Consider the following 9,451-nt stretch of genomic DNA (forward strand, 5'->3'; position numbering starts at 1 on the left):
CGCGAGCCTCGGAAAATTTGAAGGATTATAATTATGGTAATCTCTACTTGGCTCGAAAACATTCCCAAGTTACCGCCCTTAACCAAGATTGATTCCTCGAAGCAAACAGTTTTCCACGAACCTTGCTTTCGAGGCATTGTTCCTGTCTCCGAGTGTACAGTATTGGTGGACCGATCATTTCCCCACCAAATTGATGCGTTTGACTTCTAAGATGGAGTTTTTTACTTTAAGGCAAACGGTTTTGGGTGGATGGAAAAGACTCCAAACCCCTAAAGACGTTAAGTTAAGGAGAAAGACCTAAGACTCCGATTTAACGCATTTGTGTAGCCTTCATGGCCGTTTGAAACGTCTTTTTACGAAATTATTTTTGGCCGTAGGCCGTTAAGAGAAGAAAGGGAGACAAGGGCCGCCTCCACTCCAAACCACTCCAAACCACTCCAAACCACTCCAAACCGGAATTAACGCTAACCTTCAAAAATCTCTCCTAACTTGCAACGGTAATTGATCGATGAGATGTTGCTCTATCTCTTCGCTGAACTGAAGCTTCATCCCTTAAAAATTTTCCAAGAAAATCGATGCATAAAGGATGAGTATAAGTTTGCCAAACTCAGCGACCAAAGAAATTCGAAGCATGCAAGCTGTTTCAAAATTACCATACAATGCAGAAACTTCCCATGGCAGCCCACTGCGGTTCAAAACCGGTCATGATAAAACGCAGAATGCAGACCGGGCAGTCCGCACTTTGTCCGCTATAGAATTTCAGCTGTTTCACCTTGCGAGACACTAACAAATTCATTCATGACCTATCACGCAATCGACTTCGATAGGTACCCAATTTCACCAGTATTATGCTTTTTTTTTTTTTTTTTTTTTTTTTTTTTTTCCATCCTGAGAAAATTATTCTACGTATTATTCTACGCCTTGGTCGACGTTAAATGGAAGGCAAAAATATCTTTTCTGGGAACCGGTTTTTGACTTAATAATAAGAAGTGATGAGCAACAAACGAGCGCCTTTTGAATGTCGCTACATTTCTTGTGCGTCATGGGTTTCGTGCCTTGTTCAACACATTTCTCCTGAACTGTGATTCAACTACTCGAGTTTGAGCCAGATCACAGCACTTCGTTTCGCTTCTACAGTTTAAAACAAAACTAAATGCCTCCATGGCGGCTCGAAATAAAAGAAATAAACCTTCAATCACTTTCCGAAGGAACATTCTGCAAATGTGGGAGAGTCACTGATGTGTATCAACTGCAAACTTCAAGTACTATAGACAACATTTTAATTTAGGAATAGCGTTTTGCCTCGTTTCTTAATTAAATAATACGCTGAAGAAACTAAAATGTGTGTACTCAATTTTTTTGTTTATTTTCTATCTGATGGGAATTCATCATAGCCGGCGTCGACCATTCAACCGTACCAAATTATTCCGTCAGGCTCCAAGTTCTAAAGAGCAATAAATGCAAATCAACAGTGACATATATTTTCCTATATTTTCGATTTTTGGTAAAATAAATTTTAAAAAAATAAAAAATACCGATGAAACCTCGAGTCCCGTCTGCTGGTCACCTGGAAATTGTCCAATTAATTTTTATTTCACACACACTCGAAATAACCTTGTCAAGTTTCGTCAGATAAAAAAAAGAAAAAAACAAAACAAAACAATTTCTTAGTCTGCGCGGTCTGCACGATCCACAGTCTGCGTTTTATCCTGACCTGTCCAAGCACTGGTTGCAAACACTTCTAATTAGATCATCATTTTTTATCCTACTCCTCGTTCATTAACTAATATATCACCTACCCCAAGACATTAATGATATTCTTCCTAAGTTAAAAATTTTTTCATGGCTTAGCATGCGTGTATCAAGGAATGCTTTCTCGGAATCTTGAAAAGCGCAGAGGTTCGCGGCGCAAGGAATAATTCTTGATATATACTATATATCCACAACCATTATTCATCACTTGGACGGTTTATTTAGACCTAACATAAAGACCAGCTCCCGGTTGGCTTGTTAGCTCAGTTGGTAGAGCGCTGCATTGGTATCGCAGAGGTCATGGGTTCAAATCCCAAATGGGCCTGAATTCAGTAGTGTTCATAGCTGCCAGGATCTCTTATATTTGAGTCCTTGAGTGTGTATACCGTTCTTTGGAAATTATGATATTTCGATATTTTATCTTTCTACATTTGCAACTCTGCTCTACTCTCGTTCTAGATCATTCTGAACCACTATCCCTCTTTTTTTTCCTGTAACTGTAACTGAAATTCTACGACGTCAAAAACCGCTTCTTTGTGCATCAGATTGTCGCTGTTTTTCTTTAACTCAATCTTCTGTACATTAAATTAATAGAGTTTATCGTGCCCTCAGAGTAATATATAACCTAAAATATTATGAATTAAATCAAACTAAAGATAACCAACCTTAATTCCATGGTTTCAAAGCACGAAAAATTATGTCCGTGTCAATGATCATTAGCCAGGTAATGATGCCCCAGTCACGGTTACCCTTTTCTTTTCTATGCAATCTCGATAATTTATGCGACTGCTACGCAAGGCTAACTGACTACTAAACTGGTGACAGGAGTAATTTTTTCATCATATTTTGCAACTTAATGAGCGATAAAATTCTGGTCTCAATTTGAACGTAAATCGATTTCTTCGGTAGAAATCAAGTAAAGTGGAATGTACCAGTTAAGTTATAAGTGATAACAAGAATTTAATATTTTTGCTTTAAATATTTAACGACAGGAGACCTTTGGAAACCTTGATTGACAAAGGACCCAGCGATATATCCTTGAATGTGCTTCAGAATATGCAAAAATTATGTAAAGTCATCTTTTTTTGTTATTCTTTCCGCAGGGTGTATATCTCTAATTGCGCATGTTCCGGTGCCCTAAAAAAATAACGAGTAATACTGAGCCGCAAAGATCTCTGCGCGACTAACTGCGAGTTCCTTAATTGGCCGTTTCAACCATGTTTTGACCAGCCACGAACCAGATTCACGCCTTTTCAGCGAGCTCGTAAGCGTATATTGATTAATTCAAAGCAGCAAATATTTCAACGGCGATCCGTAATGTAATGTTTTTGCTCAAACAAGAAATCAACCTATTGTAAAAAGTTCTTTTATGTCGTGAATTTCTAATTTTTATGAAGACGAACAATACTACGCACCTGCTGCAAATTACTTTCAGTCTATTGGTCCAACTAAGAAAAAAAAATGTTGACTCCCTACACCCGCAATTAGGAAAAGCAATAAACTGCGAATATACACAGTGCATAGAATGAAGTTTTCAGGCATGAATAAGATACTGAATATTAACAAAACTAATAACATTCCGCCTGTCAATCTGCGGATCAAAGCCGCAGATAAAAAGATAAACGTCGTCTTTCTGTCGTCGAGGAAGGTGAATTTCCGCAAAGTAAAACTTACAGATCAATCGAAGAGGTGTCGGGGATGTATGGACGGTTGAATGGCAGTACAGTATTGCAATGAATTTGAACCGAAATGGAATTCATGATTAACTTAAAAAAGTAAACTCAACCAACTGGAAATGGCAGTCGATTGCAATACGATCGTTTAGTTAACGGCGATAGGTTGATTGTAGAAATCAACCCATTGTAAAAAGTCCTTTTATGTCGTGAATTTCTAACTTTTATGAAGACGAACAGTACTACGCACCGGCTGCAAATTACTTTCAGTCTATAGGTCCGACTAAGGAAAAAAAAAATGGTGACTCACGTTCCGAACGTTCTACCGAGTATTATGATTTGCATCTAAATCTAGCTAATACTAAAGAGTTTGAAATGCTTGAGGGAAATACCGTTCATGCGCTGCTCCCAAATACAATGTAACGTAACGACAGCTACTGATAACTATCTGTGTACATAGTGGCCTTGACGAGTTGGATGATAAGTGAAACCGAATCTAGAAAAATGTTCAAAACCTTTTTGAGAAGTTGTGCTCTGGGTAAGTACCACCTCTCTTATTTCCTTCAGGTATAACGTAGAAATGAGATCTATAGACTTGACTTTCTACATGCGAATAGTTTTTATCGATTTTGGGAACTTCCTGTGACACTCAGGCAAAAAAAACTGAGACAAGAGATTTTTCAGGTGGCAATTATCAAAGAAAACGATGGCGATTCTTCTCTTAGCTAGTGTCATAATGTTTTTCAGTTTCCATACAATGCCAAACGATTGAAAAACAATGGAAAAGTCATCGTTATTCATGTTGTTTTCGCTGCGGCAATCTGTGTAAGGAGCCACATGTAGAATAAAAGAAACACAATTATAGCTTAATTGACATCCTTCAAAGCTGTTGCGACAAGATTTGAAAAGAGAATCACGGACATTATCGCTCCCCGTTTATGCATCAGATGGCAGCCGGAAACATTAGAAGTTTTTCATTAAGCGACGGAAGTCGAGCGATTTAGAAGCAATCCTAGAAACTCTCTTTGCAAGTAGGGGAAGATTTTCGCGCTCTAGGCGCTTCCTGCGTGCTTGGAGACAGAACAGAGCACAGTCTAGGCTTTTTTATTTGTTGATTTAACAGGTATTAGGTTAGGCAGATGCAGAAATTAATGACCCGGCGATTGGAAAAAATTCTTCGATATCTTATGCCTGCTAAAACAAAAATAATAATTCAACGAGCTAGAAACCATTGAATTACTTGACAAAAGTAGAAATAACAATAGCGTGTTGAAATAAACCATAAGGGAATGTTAATGAGCGGAAGACAACTGCAAAAAAATTGATCACGTATAACAAGTGAAATCTCACGAAATTTTTAGCAACAGACAAAATATGTAATTACTTGGACAACCGCCTATCGTTTAGAGTCGGAGACTGCTTGACCAGTTTTTAATGATTGCAGTTTTATTTTACTAGTACATTAGAAAATACCATTTATTGAAACGTTTTAATATTAGCTTTGTTGATGCGGTTTATTAATTCTTGTTTTTACGAAGCAAAACAATACTTATCATCTATTGCCTAGAGCCTTCATTTTAATTAGTCGTTCAATTTAAGAAGAACCAAGTTATGACTTATGCCACGTCGAGAAGACAGCGTCCCATCGAGAGTTACGACGTACTTAGCACCGTGCGTGCATCAAAAGAAACTCGAACATAGAGTTCAAAACGCGTTAAAAAACACTGCATATGCGCTTTGGTAAATGAACCGACGACAACCAAAGAAATGAAAACATTTTACACCATTACGATATGCACTTCCATAAAACTAGAACGGAAAAGATTGTTTTGCTGTCATGAAGTTCTTATTTCTCTTCAATAAAATAATGCTCCGCATCTGGAGCAAATACTCCGCGGTTTACTTGGCTGGTTTACTAAGGTACACAAAAAGAATAAGCGATCAAAGCCTATGATATGCAAAATTACATAGTGCAAGAGAGTTCGAAAGAGTTTGAAAGATATGTTGCACATGCGCAGCCTTCGAGAGAAACTTACATCAATCTCATGAAAACAATTGACAGCAACATATCCATAGTTTGTATTGATGAATTTGGAAAATGGGTGGAATCAAAGCCAGAAAAATACATATGTTCAACGCGCTTTTTATAAGGTGCACGCTGAGTAAGTACCAGCTAAATTATATCTCTTATATCAGAATGCTGTAGAAAAGTGGTTTCACAAAATCATGAAAATAATTTTGGAAAAAGAATCAGGCTTGTTGGTAAGACTTATTTTGCGTTTCTTTATTTCAGTACGATGCAGACTTAAATATTTGAAAACAATCAGCTAGAATGACAAAATCTAATATTTTTAAAGATGTAGCGACCATTTTAAACCATGGTTGTTGGGTTATGACGGTTTGCACAACAGTTTTATTTCTAGCAATGATGTTTAGGATCATATGAACGCAGTCGCTTGGCTGTGATAGTGCTCTCGTCTTTCACCTGTAAAGTGGCCTCTCAGAATGATCGATGGTTTTTAATTAACTGGCCGAATACGGGCACTTGAGCTGATTGAAGTTGACATTAGGTTTGACAGATGTCTCACCGTTCGAGCCGGGCCGAATCGATATTTCCTAGTGATGGAGGTTTTATCCAGTTCTGTCTCCATTTTAATGATGATTTCTAGGCTTAACTTAACCTCAACCACTGTGATCTATTTGTGATCTGATACCTAAAGCTTAATGCCAATTAATTAGTCTTTATGACATCATAATATTAATTAGTATCGTTTATCTAACGGAAGAGCAAACCATGTTTGAAAACCTTGTCGCTACCTTTTAGCAAGGAAAGGAAAATTGCTATTCTCATCGCATTAAATTCATCGAAATATATGTTTTTATATCATAAATCAAGTTTTGGCATATTTTGGCATATTCACTCGGGATAGTGTCGATAAATTTTGGAAAACTAAACAGAAATGTCTGAAAGATAGAGAGGTTTTCTTGCGTTGACATAGACTTGTTCAAACACAAGAGAAAGTTGGATTGGGAGAAAGGTATTTTGCAAAAGGCTATCGAGGAATTGCATAACTTTCGAGAATTATCCTAACCTTCTGAGAATTCTCTTCAGCGCTTAGCACAGAGGACGTGTCGAAATTATTTTAGTCAGCAACACAAATGTGACTTAAAAACTGCGTTTGTTTTGGAGAGCCCGCATACAGCTCGTTAGCGTTGTTTAAAGATTGAAGTCTACTCTTCCGTAGCGTACAAAGGCCAAAAACTCAAAGCGTTGATCATTTTCTGTCCGGTGGCAGGCATTTTGACCGGAAAATATTTGCTCTCTTACATTAAACACGGAGGGATGGTCGCTATGTCGCACATTTCTGAAAAGAAACAACTACATGAATGGACCTTTTAAAGCGTAGCAGATTTGGAATTAAAAAATGTTGAAATTTTGCGCAATAACGGTCTGGTGTTGTAGCTTCTCGATCGGAAACAAAGTTAGGGATGCAGCACATGCATACCATAAGTTATCGAAAATTTATTTCTTACCCGCGGAATCTTGTCTTGTCGGAATCTTGGCGCCTCGTTGGTACACGTGCTATTGAAGAAGTCGGCTGCGCGTGACTATCACAAATATGTCGTGTCTTCTATAAACTTAGGGCGCGTTCCTTTGGATTTGTGGATTTGTGATTTAAGATTACACAGATCACGGTGTATCAAGTATAGAGATTTTCCCACAAATTAAGTATTTCATCCTTTTCCTATTTCAAGTTTTTTTTAAGGGGGGTGGGAGTTGACGCCTTGCTATTGAAAGAGTTTTAATCATAAAATCTGGAGATTACATAATTACTGCGACTACAGTAAGTCTGCATACGCGAGTGAACCTTTCTTGGGATATTTATAACCGTGAGCAGCGCTTAATAAACTTTGCCTCCTAATTTTTGAGTAGCCAAAGACATTTGTCAATACAACTCTTTTATTTTTTTTTATTAAATGTCTTTTAGGTAGTAATATCTTATTTTAAAATTCCCTATTTGTAATGAAAAACATACCGAATCATTTCGGTACACCACCTGTGAATTCATCTATTGCTAGGCAAACCGGTCAGACAAGTAACTTTTCAGCGCCAACACATGTAAAAACAAAATTTTTTAATTTCCCTCTACAGTAATGCTGACTTTGACAAAGCAGTTATATGGATCAGGTGAGAAGTGCTAATTTAAGACTTTAACAAGCATGTATTTACTTTCCCGAGATTTCAAGGGAAACATCGTAAAACTCTGAGAGATTTATCAGGATCAAAATGATTACTTAGCTAATCATTTTCGAAGTGCACTTACAAACCACTGTATGCCTCAGGCCTCAGAATAAATATTGTTAATTTGCTCTCACTCTGATCCCAGAACTACCATTTACGAATTAAAATAAATAACAATAGCATTATGAAAGCTGTGGATGGTCTTTGCCAACAAGCTATCCATGTTTTTTTGTGTTTAGTTATTCCCATTTTATAATTTTTTTTATTTTTTTCCCAGAATGCCAAATTTCATGTTTTGAAGATTCCTGTTACATGTTGCAAAACCAAGGACCGAATTGGAACGATAACAGAATATTATGTCAAAAGCAGGGGGCTGACTTAGTTTCCATTGAAACCGTAAAAGAATGGAACTTTTTAAATGACTTGATTAAAAAACCCAAATCGAAATATAATAAGTGGATGATTGGTTTGAAAAAAGAAGCCGGCAACTGGACTTGGGTGAGTGGAAAACCACTGACCATTTGCAAATGGGATAAAAACCAGCCAAGTGACGACGGAGATGTGGCAATAATAGTCAAGACGTCTTTCAATGATAGTAAAGTGGGCCTATTTCAAGGGACCCACGGGGATCAGCCTTATGCCTCAATTTGTGAATTTACCAAAGGTAAGACGCAACACAATTGAGTAAACTAGGGGTGTGCTCAAGGCCCCTAAGCGTATAAAAAGTGCTACTAGACCTTGATAAAATGATACAACCTTGCACCTTTATTTCCCTTACTGTGAGGAAGCTTCAAACCAATTTTTTCATTTTAGTTTTAAAATGGCCATTACTCTTGATCTACCTACGCCTGATAATTCGTGTCGATCATCGCCAAAATTTTCGAGCTTCTCACAATAATGAATGAAATATTGCTGCAACAGTGTCATAGAACATCGTGATAATGAACGTATTTAAGCTTTACCCTCGTGAGTAAATGGAAGGAGACCCACGTTTTAAAGAAATATTGTCTACCTTCGATAAATCTCCAAATGGATATTATTTTGAAGACTCGTTTTCTTATTTTGAAGATTGTTTTAAAGACTCCTGCTACGTGTTTATGGCCTCTGGATTTACATGGATGTTTAACAGAGATTATTGTCGAGACTGTGGAGTTGACCTAGTTTCCATTGAGACCGAAGAGGAATGGTTCTTTATTGATGGCGAGATTCGAAATCGCTATACTGCGGAGTAAGTAAGTAAGTAAGTAAAGCCTTTATTTAAAGAGGGTGGCACTTAATAGCCAAAGGCTAATAAACTTGTGGCCCTCACAACTATTTACAATCTAAAATACTGTAAGCTAAAATATATATAAATACAGTTAAAATATAAAATATGACAGGATTCGATTATAAGATAAAAATAAATTATTAAATTATGAAATGATGCAAAAATTGTTGTTCCTTAAAAATCTTGGCAAACATGTTCTTTTTAAAACATGCTACAGAATTTAGTTTCCTAATTTCAATTGGTGTACTGTTCCACAATCTTGTTGCCGAAACAGCGAAAGAGCGTCCTCCTTCTGTTTCTCTTTTATATTTAGGACAAACAGCATTAGTGCTTGAATATCTAGTGTTGCGGGAGTGCCGCTTATTATTTAAAATTAAGTGTTCATTTAGATAATTCGGCAAAGTCCCATTAATTCGCTTATACATTATTGCGCATTTATCAATCTTATGTTGCTCATAAAACGGGATCCAACCTAGCTTGTTAAACAAAGCAACTGATGGTGTCATGCGATCGGCA

General features: G+C 37.1%; 1 protein-coding gene across 1 annotated transcript; it reads left to right on the forward strand.

Moving 5' to 3' along the window:
- Window positions 1–5,517: 5,517 nt before the first annotated feature.
- LOC149052014 (C-type lectin domain family 4 member M-like) lies at window positions 5,518–8,900 on the forward strand. Its single transcript, XM_089180108.1, has 4 exons — window positions 5,518–5,587; window positions 7,579–7,614; window positions 7,946–8,332; window positions 8,737–8,900. Exons 1-4 carry the CDS (start codon window positions 5,524–5,526, stop codon window positions 8,898–8,900), a joined length of 651 nt encoding a protein of 216 aa, XP_089036234.1. The 5' UTR covers window positions 5,518–5,523.
- Window positions 8,901–9,451: the final 551 nt, after the last annotated feature.

Source organism: Pocillopora damicornis, chromosome 1 (genome assembly GCF_964200805.1).
Source record: "Pocillopora damicornis chromosome 1, jaPocDami1.2, whole genome shotgun sequence".
Classification (NCBI taxonomy): domain Eukaryota; kingdom Metazoa; phylum Cnidaria; class Anthozoa; order Scleractinia; family Pocilloporidae; genus Pocillopora; species Pocillopora damicornis.

Excerpts from the sequence above, each read along its gene's own strand:
- LOC149052014 (XM_089180108.1), top strand. The coding sequence starts at position 5,524 with ATGGGTGGAATCAAAGCCAGAAAAATACATATGTTCAACGCGCTTTTT. Across the intron at positions 7,615-7,945 it reads AAAGCAGTTATATGGATCAG|AATGCCAAATTTCATGTTTT; the intron begins GTGAGAAGTGCT and ends TTTTTTTCCCAG. Across the intron at positions 8,333-8,736 it reads AATTTGTGAATTTACCAAAG|ATTGTTTTAAAGACTCCTGC; the intron begins GTAAGACGCAAC and ends CTTATTTTGAAG.